The 17,748-nt window shown below is 37.4% G+C and overlaps 1 protein-coding gene across 2 annotated transcripts in view; it reads left to right on the forward strand.

Annotated features, from left to right (window-relative positions):
* PDE3B (phosphodiesterase 3B) overlaps positions 1–17,748 on the forward strand; it is a 173,981-nt gene that overhangs the window by 147,557 nt on the left and 8,676 nt on the right. The window contains exons 10-12 of one of the 2 annotated variants that reach the window (XM_047876836.1): positions 378–426; positions 3,104–3,217; positions 10,314–10,513. In XM_047876836.1, the coding sequence (XP_047732792.1) occupies positions 378–426; positions 3,104–3,217; positions 10,314–10,513 (363 nt within the window). Of the gene's footprint in view, positions 1–314; positions 427–3,103; positions 3,218–10,313; positions 10,514–17,748 lie in introns of both variants that reach the window. The other variant, XM_047876835.1, reaches the window with a different exon arrangement.

Here is a 17,748-nt window from a genome sequence, read left to right on the forward strand (position 1 = left end):
CTGTTAACGACTAGAGTAGAATAGAATTCATGTGCCCTTTAATAAATTGTAAATAAAAAAACTAAAGGGAAGAACAGAAAAATTTTAAAGCTGAGACATGTGATAGTTTTCTTTGGTTTTCAAGGACTTCAGGGTTATGTCTTCCTTTTTAATGTTTTGAGAAGAATTTATTGTAGGAAAGTTTTTAGTAAATTATTAACTTAAAGACATATACATGGTAACATCCCCAAATGCAAATCACAAAAACATATTCTACTCAACTGCAAATAGAAATCCTGATTTTTAAAGTGAATTTTATTTTAATTGACATTTAGGTTATGTATACCTTATTTCAAGACACTGGTTTATTGGAAATATTTAAAATTCCCACTCTACAGTTCATGAACTATTTTCGTGCATTAGAAAATGGCTACCGAGACATTCCTTGTAAGTATTAACATATCTCATTATTTAAATTCAAATAATGCTGGTTTTGAAACTATTATTTTTCCCTTCAGATACTCTCTTAAACACTTTTTAAATTACATATTTGAAAATATTTTTTTTTAATTTTTTTTCAACGTTTTTTATTTATTTTTGGGACAGAGAGAGACAGAGCATGAACAGGGGAGGGGCAGAGAGAGAGGGAGACACAGAATCGGAAACAGGCTCCAGGCTCCGAGCCATCAGCCCAGAGCCCGACACGGGGCTTGAACTCACGGACCGCGAGATCGTGACCTGGCTGAAGTCGGACGCTCAACCGACTGCGCCACCCAGGCGCCCCAATATTTGAAAATATTTTAAATAGGGATTTAAAAAGTAATCTGTATGCTACTACCTAGAGTTAACTACTGTTATTTTGGTATATATTCTTCAAGACTTTTTTCTTATTTTTCATAAAGTTAATCATAATACAGACATATTTATAATGGGTTTTTCCCTTAATTATTACCTGGTGTACAACTTTCTGTGTTAATAATTATTCATCTGGGTTCCTTGTCTTTTAAAATATTTGGTAATTAAGTAAGTCAAGAGTTTCAGAAAAATCTTGACTTTAAAATATTTAAAATTTATCCATAAAATTTCTATTTTTAACTGTCTCCTGACTTATGGAATAATTTCTAATGGCTCTTTGATTTATGGTAAAATATAATTTGAATTTTATATTAGGAAAAGATACAGTTTATATGTTGATACATTCTACAATTTTCCTTCATATGGACACATTTTGGGAAATCACTACTATAAACAGCAGATTTTTCTTAAGTTGGCATAATGCATTAATTGGGATGATAATGTGGCTTCTATGTACCATAATTTCCACTTACAAAATATGCATTTCAAAAAGTGAATTTTATAAATAGAATAAAGTGATACTTTAAAATGAACTTCACAGGAAGGGGAATGGAAAGAAAGAGGCAGTAGAGTCTTCACTATCAGCTCCCATTAGGATACATTAGTTAAGAAAAGAGTCTCTGGGGCACTGGGTGGCTCAGTCAGCTGAGTGTCCAGCTTCAGCTCAGGTCATGACCTCATGGTTTATTAGTGCAGGCCCCACATCAGGCTAGCTATCAGCGCACAACCTGCTTCTGATCCTCCGTTCTCGTCTCTCTGTTCCTCCCCCACTTGCGCGGTCTCTCTCTCTCTCTCTCTTTCTCTCTCAAAAATAAAGAAACATTAAAAAAAAAAAGTGTCTCTGGATCTAACTTTTCTAAACTTTAGTTCCCAAATTTGTAAATGGAAATAACAATAGTTCCTACCCCATAGTTAATGATAAGATAAGCCATGTAAAGCATGTTTCAGAATTCCTGGCACATAGTAAATGGTCAATAAAAGGTGTTGGCTGTATTAATAATTAAGCTCCTTGCAGATTGACATCATGTCCTAGCAGTAGGCTGAATGTTAGTAGTATCACCTGCTGATTCTACATGGTACTCATTAAATATTTGTTGAAATGTTGAACTTTTATTGAATATCCATTATTCAATGATTTATGAATTTTTCATGAAGATTATATCATTTAGTCTTTGCTGGAAAGTTTGTATTCTCTACCTTCACAGGTGAGAAGTAAAAACTCAGAAGAATCATTCCCAAGATCATAAAACTAGAAATTGGAAAGCTGGCTTTCAATTGTAGGCCTTGCCCTTTCAGATAGTGATATTTCAGTGAACCAATGTTTTCTCGATTATGTATTATGTCTCAGACACTGTTCTGGATGTTTTCATATATACCATTTAACACTTAATCCTTATAGTAGGCCTGAGAGGTATAGTTATATATAGCTCATCTTTTTTTTTTTTTTTTTTTGATGTACATGTGTTGGAGGAGTGGGGGGTGAGGAGTTCAAGTATCCAGAATTTGTAACTGTTATCTGTGTGCCAAAACTTTTGTGTGCAAACATGGGTGTCCATAATCCAGACACTATTTACATAAGATTTTTAAAGCTACAAAATACCAACTGTAAGTAAATTTTCCAATGCCTTTCAATTGGCTCTTGTTACTTGCCTTCTCTTTGACTTACTATGTTTTCATAGTATATGTGAAAGTTTTTAAAAGAGAACTTTTTAACACATCAAGAGACTTGAAACAATAGGATGAAAACAAGGGTGCCTGGCTGGCTCAGTCAGTAGAGCATGCAACTTTTTTTTTTTTTCACATTTATTTATTTTTGAGAGACAGAGTGCGACAGTGCACGAGTGAGGGAGAGGCAGAGAGAGAAGGAGCAGAATCCAAAGCAGGGTCCAGGCTCTGAGCTGTCAGCACAGAGACTGACACGGGGCTCAAACCCATGAACCGTGAGATCATGACCTGAGCTGAAGTCGGACACTCAACCGACTGACTGAGCCACCCAGGCGTCCTGAGCATGCAACTTTTCATCTCAGGGTCGTGAGTTCAAGCCCCCTGTTGGAGAGTGAGCCTACTTAAAAAAAAAAAAAAAAAAAAAAAAAAAAAGAAAGAAAGAAAGAAAAAGAAAGAAAGAAAAATATAATTGTGGGAAATTATTCTAAGCCATACATTTTACTTATGAGGATATAGTAAAATAGAAAATTATTGTATTTTTTAAAATGTCCTATGTTAAACTCAACAGAATGATCATTTTTATAAAATATTTTGGTGACTTTAGATCACAATCGTATACATGCCACAGACGTCCTACATGCAGTTTGGTATCTGACAACCCGGCCAATTCCTGGTTTACAGCAGATCCACAATGATCATGCAACAGGAAACGAAACAGGTACTTCCTTCTAGAAATCTTCCTTTTAATTATTTGTCTAGAAATAATAAATCAAGCAATCTCATTTCATTACCTCTGTTCTTTTAAAATTTTCATTAAGTAACCTTTGGTACATAAAAAGGACTATGTAAATTTTGATGCATAATACATGCAAATTAGGAAACATGTGACTCACCTTAAGAGCTAGGTTAAGGTCCAATACTGTTGGATCTACCATGTTTCTTTCCTGCGACCCATCCTGGTGCTTGCTATCCCCAAAATTATGATAATCCATTTCTTTGCACTTTTCTTTCAATTCTTTTGTTTGTTTTAGGTATATCATGTAAGTTTAAAATGTATAACATTCACAATGAAAGCAGACATACTTAAAAGCTTCATATAAACGTTTAAATGATGATATTAAAAACCTTTCATAACATTTAAGTTTTGCCCTCCAAAAAAGCTAATTCTTCTCATCATAAATATAATTAATTATACAAATGTAATGAATTATAACATGGTTCTCTTACTCTAGCTTGTAAAAGAGGGGAGAGTTACTCCAGTGAGATACACACACATACATACATACATACATACATACATACATACATACATACATACCAGGACAGAATTTGCTTAGTTACAAATGCTTGAGAACTATTTCCATACTAATCAGTGTAAATGTCATAGATTTGGCCATTGCTTTATAGTCTTTGGTAGTTGAGTCCAAAGTACTGCCATTATTTTTCTGCCATTCCATATTTACTCTTTTTTAGTGCTCTTTGTTCTTTCCAATAGTCCTTTTCTTTAGCTTTTGTGTTTGTGGATGTATTGATTTTCTTAGAAGAATATTTTCATATCTTAGCACATTTGAAGATACCATTCCATCCATTTCTGATTTCTATAGTTTCTATTGACGAATTGGCCTTCAGTCTTATCTCTCCTGAAAATTAATATGTCCGTTTTCTCTTTGCTGTTGGTTTGTAGCAGTTTTGACTATTATGTACTCAGGTGATTTTCTTTGTAGTCATTCTGCTTGGAGTTCAGTGAGCTTCTTGAATATGTTGATTAATAGCTTTTATTGGTTTCAAAATGTGCTCAAAATTCTTCCAGCCTCTCTCCATCGTCCAATTCCAAAGCTACTTTCACATTTTTAGGTTTTTGTTACAACAATATACCACTTCCAGGCACAAAAGTCTGTATTAGTTTCCTATTGCTGCTGTAATGCCACAGACTTAGTGGCTTAAAACAGCACAGATTTACTATGTTACAGTTCTGGAGGTCAGAAGTCCAAAATAGATCCAGCTGGGCCAACCCAGAGTGTCAGCAAGATTGTGTTCTTCCTAGAGTCTCTTTCCTTGCTTCCTCCAGTGTCTAGAAGCCACTTGCCATTCCATGGCTCATGTCTCTGAAGAAGGGACAGCACTATAGCCTCTTCACGTCTCTCTCTGAGGAAGGGACTCAAAGGCTTACAGTAACAGGATGTTGAAAGGGGTTGATCATGTGATCATCTTCCCCACACCTAACTGAGTGTCGGAAGTTGTCCCCTTTTGCCAAGGTAATGAGAACATTGCAGCACTAATTCCTGGAGTAATAAAATGTCACACTGGTCCACCAATCACCATAGGGGCTTATGGAATTTAGGGGTTAAAAGGACTTTTGGCCTGGGCCCACCTCATAAGTATCAGTTCTCTGAACCCACCCATCTGAATGCATAGTTCAAATAAACATACTGAGCAACTGGGCAGAACCCCTCCATTAATTCCTCAGTCTTTGCAGAGAGCACCATCATGGTAAAAAGGGTCAAATGGAATCCCCTGAAATTGCCTCATTCTAACAAAGTAGTGAACCAAAGCAACACCGTATTACTGGATGGATTGCATCCAGAAATTAGTGCCATTACGAAATACTTGATAGGTGCAGAATTTGTGATTTCCATCACGTTGCCATTCATCTTGGTATTTTGACTTTTACACAAGATGAATGGATCTTGGGAAATGATGGTAGATTATTCTAAATTTCATCAGGTGGTGATTCCAGTTGCCACAGTTATTCCAGATATGATCATCTTTTGAATAAGTCAACCTAACTTATAAAGATTCTGTACCAGGTTGGGTGATTGATTTTGTCGGGTCCTTATTATCAAGAGGAGATAAGGTTCCTACTGTATGTGAGAGGATGTATATCAGTAACCTAGGGGATTTTTTTGGCCTTTTTGGTACTCCTATGTCCAATGACAAAAGATAATGAAAAACTACTAATCCAGTATCATAGGATCACAATAGTGCAGAGCCTTGAAAATATAGGTCATTCCACTAGGCAAAGAACCATGATCAGTAGAGATGCTAGCTGAGGACAAAGGGAAAATGGAATGGGTAGTGGAATAAGAAAATGATAACTCTGAACTATAGCTATGTGACCAGTCACAGAAGTGAAGTCTATAATAGCCACATGTATTTTTCCTCATTGCCATGTATTTATTTTACATAAGAAAAAAGTTTTTTCTTTCTCTTTCTCATTCTCCTACCACCCAATGTTGATGGACATTTGGGTTCTTTCTGCTTTGGGGCTGTTATGAATACTGCTATGAGTATTCATGTACTAGTTTTTGTGTGGATATATGTTTTCATTTCTCTTGGGCATACACCTAGCTGTGGAATTGCTGGGTCATAAGGTGATTCTGTGGTTAACAGTTTGAGCATCCGCCAAACTGTTTTCTAAGGGGGCTACACTATTTATATTCTCATCAACAATGTATGAAGATTCCTTTTTTTTTGTCACTTGTTATTATCTTTTTAAAAAAAATGTTTATTTATTTAAAAAAATTTTTTTAACCTTTATTGATTTTTGAGACAGAGAGAGCATGAATGGGGGAGGTTCAGAGAGAGATGGAGACACAGAATCTGAAACAGGCTCCAGGCTCTGCGCTGTCAGCACAGAGCCCGACGTGGGGCTCGAACTCACGGACTGTGAGATCATGACCTGAGCCGAAGTCGGACGCTCAACCGACTGAGCCACCCAGGCGCCCCTGTTTATTTATTTTTGAGAGAGAGAGAGAGCACAAGGAGGGGAGGAGCAGAGAGAGAGGGAGACACAGAATCCAAAACAGGCTCCAGGCTCCAAGCTATCAGCACAGAGCCTGATGTGGGGCTCGAACTCACAAACCGTGAGATCATGACCTGAGCCGAAACCGGATGCTCAACCGACTGAGCCACCCAGGCGCCCCAGTTATTATCTTTTTGATAGCTGTTCTAGTGACTCTGAAGTGGTATTTCATTGTGGTTTTCATTGCATTTACTTAATGGCTACTAATGTTGAATGCCTTACTATGTGTATATCTTCTGTGAAGAAATGTCTATTCATGTCATCCATTTTTAAATTTGGTCATTTGTCTTTTTATTACTGAGCTGTAAGAGTTCTTTGTATATTTTGAATATAAGTCCCTTATCAGATTGATTTGCCCCTATTTTCTGCCATTCTGTGAGCTGTCTTTTTACTTTCTTGATAGTGTCTGTTAAAGTACAAAAAGTTTTAATTTTGATGTTTAATTTATCTAATTTTTCTTTAGTTGCTCATGCTTCTGGTATCATGTCTAAGAAGGGTTTTGCCTCACCTAAGATCATGAAGATTTACCCTACGTTTTCTTCTAAGAGTTTCTTAGTTACAGCCATTAAGTTTAGGTCTATGACCCATTGGAACTAATTTGGGGGGATGGATAAAGGAAGAGATCTAACATTCTTCTGCACATGGATATCCAGTTGTCCCAGAACCATTTGTTGAAAAGAGTTCTTTATATGTTCTCCACATAGTCGGCCCTTAAATGTTATTAAATGAGTTTCTACCTTAAAAAATTATGAGCATTAAATGAAATGACATGTATGAAAGAATTTAGCATCATACATGGCACATAGGTAACTCTCAACAAGGTCTTGACACCCTTCTACAAAATCAGTTGGCCGTAAATATGAGGGTTTATTTCTGGATTCTCAGTTTTATTTTATTGATTTGTATGTCTGTCCTTATGCCGGTACTACGTTATCTTCATTACTAGAGCTTTGTTAGTAAGCTTTGAAATTGTAAGTTTAAGTACTCCAACTTTGTTCTTCTTGTTCAAGATTGTTTTGGCTATTCTGGATCTCTTGTATTTCCATATGAATTTAAATTCAGCTTGTGAATTTCTATAAATAATAGCTAGGATTTTGATAGGGATCGTGTGGAATCTGTAGATCATTTTGGGGGAGTATTGCCACTTTAACAATAATAAGTCTTCTGGTCCATGAGCATGGGTATTTTTTCCACTTATTTAAGTCTTCTGTAATTTCTTTTAACAGTATTTTTTAGTTTCCAGAATACTAGTTTTGTACTTTTGTTAAGTTTATTCCTAAGTATTTTATTCTTTTTGATGCTAGTGTAAATAGAATGGTTTTCTTGGGCTTAGTTTTTGATTATTCATTGCTATCATATGTAAATACAGTTGATCTTTTTGCATAAAATGATTTTTTAGATCTTGCAACCTTGATCATCTTTACTAATTCTAATAGCTTTTTAGTGGATTTCTTAGGATTTTTCTATATATAACTTCATGTCACTTATAAGTAGAGATAGTTTTACCTCTTTGTTGTGTGTTGGTCTCAGCCTGTCAATAACCAGTGCTGTGGCTGGACCAGCCTTTGTGGTTATTATGACTGCAAGATGCCCTTTAGCAATAACCACCACGCAACTTTGAAAAAATTAAGGTTTATTATAAGAATTAAAAATTACACAGCATAGCTGGGACCACATAGCAAGGTCACAGGGGGAGAGAGCATGTGCACAAGCATGCATGCAAGTGGATACACCTGGGGTTCTGCTTTTTATTGGGGTCAAGGTTGGCAGTTTCACTGGCTCACTCTTTATTGGTGAATTTAAAACATAAAAGCAGGAACTTAAAGCATGGGTAGAGAGAAAACCAGCAGCCCAGATGATCAGTTATTGAAATCAAGATTTCTAGAAGTGGCCTGGCTTTTTATCTAGACAGGTGGCTGACAGGGTATTTCTTTGAGATAGGCATTTTTATAGTAGATGCCTCTTTGAAATGGATGCTTTGGAGATCAAAGCTTAATCCAGGCACTTATGTTACAAAAAGGGGGGAAAAAAACTGTCAGAGTTTTTTCCAGTCTGGTTGTCTTTTGCTGAGGCCTCCTTTTAGATTAATCAGCAAATTAAAAGAATCACCATTTTCTGAAAGAAAGTAAACAAGTGGAATCTGTAATAGTTACGTTTAATTGTCCTTGCCAGCCATTTTATTTTTCACACTATTACTTTCACGTTTAACCAAACAACAAAGAAACATCAATATATTAAGATCCTAATGTATCAATTCTAAGTAATTACTGAGTTTAAAAGGATGTCTTTTGCTATTTTTGCTATTTTATATATATACATTTATAATTCTATAGGAAACCCAGAATGCATATAATGTACATAAACTAATTCAAATTATTGGCTGATATTTATAACTAAAATCTTATTAGAAATTTGAATGTTTAGGGGCACCCAGATGGCTCAGTCGGTCACATGTCCACCTTTGGCTCAGGTCGTGATCTTGCAGTTTGTGAGTTCAAGCCCTGTGTTGGGCTCTGTGCTGACAGCTCAGAGACTGGAGCCTACTTTGGATTCTGTCTTCCTCTCTCTCTGCCCACCCCCACCCCCCCCCCCCCCCCCCGCCTCCACTCACACTCTGTCTCTCTCTCAAAAATAAAAATAAACATTAAAAGTGTTTTTAATTAAAAAGAAATTTGAGTATTTAAATATATCTTTATCCATACATTTAACTGTCTTTTTAAAAGTTCTAGTGGGGGTGATTCTAAACCTCAATTTAATTAAATATATAAACAGCATAAAAATGAGGTATCTTTATAATTATCGCTAGTGTGTATTAAAGTTATTATGTTAAATTCATGTGATGGCAAATATTTTGAGTGAGATAAATTATGATCAAGATCGTTTTAGGGGCGCCTGGGTGGCTCAGTCGGTTAAAGCGACTGACTCTTGGTTTCGGCTCAGGTCATGATCTCGCAGTTTGTGAGTTTGAGCCCCACGTTGGGTGGGCTCTGTATTGACAGTATGGAGTCTGCTTGGGATTCTCTGTCTCCTCTCTGCCCCTCCCCAGCTCGCTCGCTCACTCTTTCTCTCTCAAATAAATGAACTTAAGGAAAAAAAAAAAAAGAGCATTTTGGACTTTGACAGGCCAGGACATTATTCCTAGTTTCCACTGATGAAGACAATGAATGAAATTTTGTATCTCTTTAATATCTTTGTGGTTTTATTTGCTGTCTAGTCTAAATATGGCTTATTTTTTCTTTTTTGTACTTTAAGATTATTTTAGCAAAAGTAGAGAATGACCCATTTAAATAAAGGCACTAAAATACAAAAACAGTTTAAGAAATCAATGGTGTAAGATATTAAGACACTGAAAGCATAGCGCTGATAGTGAAAATATTGGTTCTAACTGGAGGATAAAAAGAGAATTATGTTAAATGAGACATTCCTCAGTTTTTGATGTCTTTTCATTTTCCATAATTTTTCTTGCCATCATCTTATAAGGGGCTTCATGGAAGGAAAAAGAGAAGGGGAAGAGTTGTAGTCTGGGCTACAAATGAAATGTAATCTTTCTGGATAAGATTTGAAATGCATCTATATTGAGAAGCTTAGTTTGTTAATATATTAAATTCCTAAATCTCCATACTGTTTTCATGAAATTTTATTCTCCAGATTGCTTTTTTCCTGTTACTTCCTATGCCCTGGCCATTATCTCTAGCCCTTAAATAACAAATGTTTAGAAACCGGAGGTTTTTAAAAATTTTTATTAGCCTAAGTAAGAGAGCATCATAAAGATCTCAGAATGTCTCATAAAGCAAGTGACTTCAGCATCATGTTTAACATTGTTTGTCTCTAGTAGCATGTATGTTGGAAATAAAAGACTGTTGTAAGTCCTTGTTTATAAATAGTTTCTTTCTTTGATTAGTCAATAAGTAAGCTAAATAATCTTATTTCCAATGGGGAATCCTGTCCTTAGTCTCATTGTAAGTGAGTCTCATTGTAAGTGTAATGCTGGTGTATTTTGCTTGTTCCTCAGATTCAGATGGTAGAATGAACCCTGGGCAAATTGCCTACATTTCTTCGAGGAGCTGCTCTATTCCAGATGAGAGCTATGGGTGCCTTTCTGCAAACATTCCTGCACTGGAATTGATGGCTCTCTACGTGGCAGCTGCCATGCATGATTACGATCACCCAGGGCGGACAAATGCATTTCTAGTGGCTACAAATGCCCCTCAGGTAGGAAATATTTTCTTAGAAAGTTTAAAAAGCAGTTCTCAAATGTTACAACCATGTTGTAGATCCTTTTGTTAAACCATCCTTCACTCCAGAGAGCCATTCCATGTACATTGTAATTAATCGGATCTTAACACATGACATTGACATGATTGACATGATGTGTGCTCAAGAATTAAGAAGCCATTACCGTCTTCCACTGGAAAATAAAATGTTCAGGAAAGAGTGACTGTTTTATGAAATTCTGGAATTCTTGTCAATATTTTTCCCTTTGGTCAAATTGATGAGGCTGACTAGATGGAAAACTTACTCTTCCTTCTTCCCTTCTATGGCTAAAAACCTAATGATGAAGAACTATCATTTTTGTTGTTTTCCTCTTTTGCCCTTAATACTCAGACTCTAAATCTCTTTTCTAGTACCACATTGTTTTTGTATCCAATACAGCTGATGAGGTGCAAGATTCCTTTATGGTCAAAATTTTCACAGAATGTAGGAGTTGCCAACAAATGGATACTGTAATGGCAGTAGCTTTACCCATTAGGACTTGGGACTAAATCCTTGGTTTTAAGTGGTCGTGGGTGTTTGTTTAGGCTGGCGATTCCTGAAATGTCATCTTCGTGCTTGTAACTAAGTGCCTTACAAAGAACAAATCGTCAGTTGGCTGAATTTCTTACGTCTTCACTTCACTGCTCTATGTATAAACCTCACTTCTGATTTCTTTCGTCTTCAGTAGTCATCCTCTTTGTCACTTCTCTTTCACACACTCTCACTCTTTAAAATATAGGAGATAGATTCTCTAGACAGAACAAGAATAGGACTCAGAGACAAGAGAGAGAGGGTTAAAAATGTTACGAAACTCACTTCTCCAATGGGACTTTATTAATAGCTCATGTTTTCCACAGATAACTTTTTAAAGAATTTTCATCAAGGGGCACCTGGGTGGCTCAGTCGGTTAAGTGGCCGACTTCAGCTCAGGTCATGATCTCGTGGTCCGTGAGTTGGAGCCCCGTGTCGGGCTCTGTGCTGACAGCTCAGAGCCTGCAGCCTGCTTCTATTTCTGTGTCTCCCTCTCTCTCTGCCCCTCCCCCATCCGCGCTCTCTCTCTGCCTTTCAAAAATGAATAAATGTTTAAAAAAATAAAAAAAAAAAGAATTTCCATCGAGATATAATTATTTGCACTCTAAGAATTATGAACTAAGGAGCACATATTTCCTCATTTGCTGTACCAGTCCCACAGGAAGCCTGTGCATTGTCTCTTGCCTCATGCCTTATCATCTTTGACAACCCTGGTCCCGTCGTGAGTCAAAGAGCTGGGCACAGGTGGCACAATGCAGAAAGCACTGGTCTTGAGATCAAGAGACCTGAGTTTGACCTCTTATTACCAAGTTACTAGCTGTGTGACCTTAGATAAGTCACCCTTGTGTCCATGAACCTCAAAATATGTACCGAATCTGATTAAAGGCAAAGAGATCACATACGAGAAGTTTTCTACTATTTCATATGTTTGAGAGGCTCCCGAATCAGATATCATGTAGACGGAAATTACTTGCTGTTCACTCTTGGCTTGATGTCTTTCATTAGCTTTGAGTATAGGTGAGTCAGACTTACTTATTACCTCTCCTCCAAAGGATATGGCAAGTGAGAGAATCTCAGTGTTATTTCTCTCCCGTGCAGATAAACCAGTAATGCATGAATATAATTTATACAAGTTATATGCTCAAAATGGTTGTCCTAATCAAAATAAAAATATGAAGTCTGGATATAGTATGAGTAACACACGTTATTTCTAACTTCTCATCGCTAAGGATGGCCAAATGATGAAGTGATGGGAGGTGTCAGAATAGAAAGGAAGTTGATAGGGAATTCAGTTACTGGAAAAGGATAGCCTTCCAACCAGTCTCCTTGCTTATGTCTGACTACCTTTCAGTCTGTTCTCAACTCCTAGGAGCCAGAGTAACACTGTTTAAATGTGAGTTACATCACTTTCTGTTCCAAAACCTCCAGGGGCTTTCACTCCACTCCTAGTAAAAGTCATTGTAATGGCTCAGAAGGTCATATGTGATTTAGCTCCTACTAATTTTTCCATCTTTATTCACCCAGGTCCAGCCTCCTTGGCCTCCTTGGTATTTTCTCCTGTATCCTAGGCACACTGCACACTCCATTCTGAGAGCCTTTGCACTTTCTGCCCTCCCTGCCGGGAGTGTCTTGCCCCACACATCTGTACAGCTCACTCTGTCACCTCCTTCCATTGAAAATTTCAAAAGCCCCTTTCTGACACTCATGAGGTTCCTTCCCTGCTTTATTTCTCTCAGCAGCGGTGTTCATTCAGCATGCTGTGTATTTGGTTTATTGCCTGTCTCTCCTCAGTGGAATATGTCTTCATGAGACCAGGGATTTCCATCTTTTAGTCCCTAATACCTAGAATAGTACCTAACACATAAAAGTCGTTTAGTAAATATTTGTTGAATGTTGAAGGATGCCTGATTTCTTTGCTCTGCAGGACTGCTAGCTTGTCTGAAATATATTCTGTTCTTCCTAAAGTAACGAGATGCACGAGACCTTGTTCAGCTAGCACATGTGAGATAAGGACTCTTCTGTGAAAGCGTGCGGCGTGTTTATTAGGTAATAAAGTAGGTTCTTTCGTCTTGGGAAGCTCAGTGGGTCTAATTAGGCCATGATTAGTGAAAAATGTTGTAGCTCCAGTGGCAGTGTGCAATACCATCAACTGGATCAAACCTTCTTCGTTCTCATGGTAAGGAAAGTATGCTGGGAAGACACAGGAGGATTATTTTAAGTCCTTGCCATGAAAGAAGGTGAAACATTTAGCCAGGGTTATCCTGAGGAGATGCCAGTATTAAAATTCTAAGAGATTTCTGAGCTGTTTCCAGATGAACAGCTGGCTGAAAGATGGAAATTAGCGCTTGAGATTAGAGTTTCAGAATATCTTGATGATATTTGGGGTAAAAGGAAACAATTTCTTAAATAATTTTTAATGTTTTTATTTTTGAGAGAGACTGTGAGCAGGAGGGGGACAGAGGATCTGAAGCGGGCTCTGCGCTGACAGCAGAGAGCCTGATGTGGGGATCGAGCTCCCTAACCATGAGATCATGACCTGAGCTTGGATGCCTAACTGACTGAATCACCCAGGCACTCTGGAAACAAAATTTTAAGTTGAGATTTGTAAATCCAAGACAGTCATAAATGTTTTGTCCCCTCAAAGTATGGATCAAGATACTGACTAAACACACATGCATTTGACTCCTCATTACAACAGAGAAAAGAATAGGTGGGGAAGGGTATTATCAGAAGATGAAAGAATTTTCCAGAAGTTTTCATTTCTGGGAAATGAAAAACAGATAAATATTGAGAGATAAAAGTATACTAGAGGGGGCTACAGCCTAAGTGGAACCCTACAGAGACTTCTGATGCCATTTGCCCCAGCTTGCTCTGCACACACACACACACACACATACATGAACGTGTGCCTGTGGGCCCCCAACCCCTATACACGTACACTATACATCTTTAAGTAAAGCTACTGCAATCCTGCATTTACCTCCAGGCAGAAAACTCCTTTCTCAGAGATTGAAGGAAACTTCCAGGAGAGAATAAGAATTACTAGTGTAAGTATTAGTACTCCACATTCTCATTCTGGAAACCTAACAGCTGGCACCTGGTCTCATAGCTCTAAGGCAAAACCTGCTGAGTAACAGACCCCGTCCACATTCACAGACTTCTTACTCATCCTTCCCAATTAAAGAGGCGACTCGACAACAAAACATACACAAGCAAACCTAGAATTCTTGTTTTTTAAATATCAACAGATAACTAAGGATTAGTAGACATGAACCATTAACCAGTAGCTTGGAAAGAAAAGGCTAAAATGGACAGAGTAACCAAATACAGGGGAAAAAGTCCAGGGAATAGAAAAACCCTTAAGTTTTTTAAAAGGTATTCTCAGAATTTGAGAAATACTGCATCCCTAAGAACAAGAAGCTATGAGAAAGGAAGCATCAGAGAACAAGTTAGATCTCTTAGAAACTAAAAATATTACTGCAAAAATTTTAAAAATGCAACACAAGCCCTGGAAGTAAATTCCAGGTAATGTCTCCCAGAATGCAGGCTGAAAAGATAAAGAGGTGGAAAATGTAGGGATGGGGGAAAAATGGGGCACAGTGGACCAGGTCAAGAACTGACCATGGGGAGTTGCAGAAAGAAGACAGGTCATTGGATTGAAGGGGTTCTCCATGTGTCAGGGAGGCTGAATGGGGGGAAAGAACACGAAAAACCTCTACACGGGGTCCCATGGTAAAATTTCAGAGTAACAAAGGTTTTCTTGACAAAAGGAATTCCTGAGAGAATGATAACAGCACACTTATAAAAGAACAAAAATCCAACTGGCATTGTATTTCAGCAACAGTGGATGCTCAAGAGTACTGGAATAAAGTTTTCAAAATTCTAAGGGAATTCATTTATTTGTACAACAAACATCAGGTGCCCACTGTGAGAGAGGTGCTATTCTAGGCATTATTATTGAACAAAGCAGGCAAAAAAAAAAAGTTCTGCCTCTGTACAACTTACATTCTGGTAAAGCAAGAAAAACAAGATAATAGAGCGTGTCTGGGTGGCAGAGAGATGATGAGGTTGTAAGTGCTGGGAAAGAACTAACACAGCAGAGGAAATAGGCAGTGCTGCTGTAAAGATGATTTTCAAGTTTTCTAGTTTCTGATTATTTTCAAGATTTCTGTATCAAGCTAAGCTACAGCTGAGCATTAAGAGCAAAATAAAGAGAATCTCCGACATACAAAGATTTTTTAAACAAGATTAAATAAGGCATGTCTCTGTTCATCCTTGGAAAGTTACTTTAAAAAGTGTCTTAGCAAAACAAAGGTGACAGGGAAGGCAAAGGATCTCAAAAGATACAGGATTGCCAGAAATTTTAGAACAACCCCAGATCTTTGGGGTAAAGGGATCCCAAAATGACAGCTATTTATCATGACTATTTCTTTAGAGAGAAGTACCTTTTCTTTTCTTTTTTTAAAACTAGCTCCTTTGTTTTCTGCCACACCTGATTTACTACCTCTACTGGATTTTTTTTTAAGAACTTTTTTTAAGTGGAAACAATTTTTCTTAATCCAAGATTTTTCACCTTTCAAAAGTACCCTCTTTAATCTCATGACTATGACCTAGACATTTTTAAAAGTTTCCTCCTGTTTGTGTTTCAAAAGAGGACACTTGCTAGGGCCATACCACCCTGAACGCACCCGATCTCGTCAAAAGGGGACATTGGTTCACATTTGTCAGCCTCTTCCTCTGTTTGATCGAAATCTTTCACATGTCTGATGGGTTTTCTCTCTTTGTTCACTTATTGAAAGGTGTTTACTGTTAAGATTAATTCTATCAGTTTGTACTAAACCCTGTTGCAAATCTTTCCAGCTCAGAAAGAAGGTGACAAAGGAAGTTTACGATCAGCGGATTTGTTCTGCCAAATTAGAGATGTCATCGCCTGTGGGGTGAAGGAAGGGGATCCATAGCCAGAGACAGCAGGGATCAGGATGCTTTAGCATAAAGTCACAGGATGTCATTTACTGCAGCTCCAAGTTAGCCGGGGCCTGGTCTGCTTTCTCTGGTTGTCGTAGAGCCCTCGGTAAAAGCCAGCTGAGGCTTCACTATCTGTTCTTCCTGGAGTGTTTTTCTCATTAAGTTTAAGCTTGGCTTATTGTTGTACGTTCTCACCCAGTATTCTTCCTCAAGTGGAATGGACATTTGCCTCCTACTTACGGCTCCATGATGGTTTCTTGCCTCTGCTCATCTGTGAGGTAGTAGGTTTCTTGGGGTCCAGCAGAGGACTCCTTCCGCTTGCTCTCCAGGTGGGTTTTTCCTTCTCATGTGATAACTTGGCCTCTTCTCAATCCATTCCCACTTTCATCAGGTCTTTGAGGTTTCCAGTACGGTGATAACATCGAGATTTTAATACTGATTCAGATTTTTTACCTCTCTTTTATACTTCTTTGGTAACTTCAAAGGGTAATTTGAATGGTGAAGGAATTCTGAACTTCATTATTTCTTTTACTTATCTTGCGAGCCAAGAGTTTATTAAGTCAGCTAGCTCTCCAGGGCACTTGTTACATGTTGTGCTTTATTGAGCTGGAAGTCGTATTACTTTTTCCTGAACAAAGCTGTTCTAATAGTTTATCCATCCTGATCAGATTTGAATATGAATTGGTTAAATCACTATGAAATACAAATTGACCCCTTAGGGAATCTTTGAAGCTTATTATTTCTCTTTGGGATTAATAATGTTTAGAAGTTGTAACAAGGTTACTATAAGATGCCTTTTTATTGACATAATTGATATGTAACATTGTGAAAGTTTAAGGTATACATTGTGTTCATTTGATACACATGTTGTAATGTGATTACTATCATGTCACCTAATATCACATCTTTTTTGTGGTAAGTACCAACTTTTAAGTATATAATACCAGTACTAATAACTTTAATCACAATGCTGTACATTAGAGCCCCAGAACTTTGTGCTGTAACTGGACGTTTGTACCCTTTGACCAACATCTTTCTACTTCCCCCACCCCCTGGCAACTACCCTTCTTGCGTTTCCATGAGTTCAGCTTTTTTAGATTCCACATACGAGAGATATCAAACAGTATTTGTCTTTTTTGACTTACCTCACTTAGCATAGTGCTCTCAAGGTCCATCCATGTTGTCTCAAATGTCAGGATTTTCTTCTTTCTCATGGCTGGATAAATATTCCATTACACACACACACACACACACACACACACACACACACACGTATCGACACACATATACATATAGACACACACCACATTTTTGTTCATCCATCAGTGGACATTTAGATTGTTTACAGACTTTATATTACAAAGTTTAAATCATCACTGCTTTCATAAAATGCTGTAAAAAAAACAATCAAATGGTGTTAAGTATCTATGCTTACGTTTAGACTATAGCTAATTTTCACAAATAACATGTAAACCTATTTAAGCTCCCAGAATATATATCTTAATGTAGATTGCATTCTATTTTTATCTGTCCTTCTTTCTCATTAACAAGAAGCTTTATGAAAACCAGGAGACAGGTTTTTATGTTTATCCCTAGCCTTTAGCACTGGCTGTGAAAGTTTTTAAAATAATTACTGTGCTTATTTAATAACCTTTTTAATTGCTCAATTTTTAGAGGTAGAAGAGGCTCTGACAAAT

Source organism: Prionailurus viverrinus, chromosome D1 (assembly GCF_022837055.1).
Source record: "Prionailurus viverrinus isolate Anna chromosome D1, UM_Priviv_1.0, whole genome shotgun sequence".
NCBI lineage: Eukaryota > Metazoa > Chordata > Mammalia > Carnivora > Felidae > Prionailurus > Prionailurus viverrinus.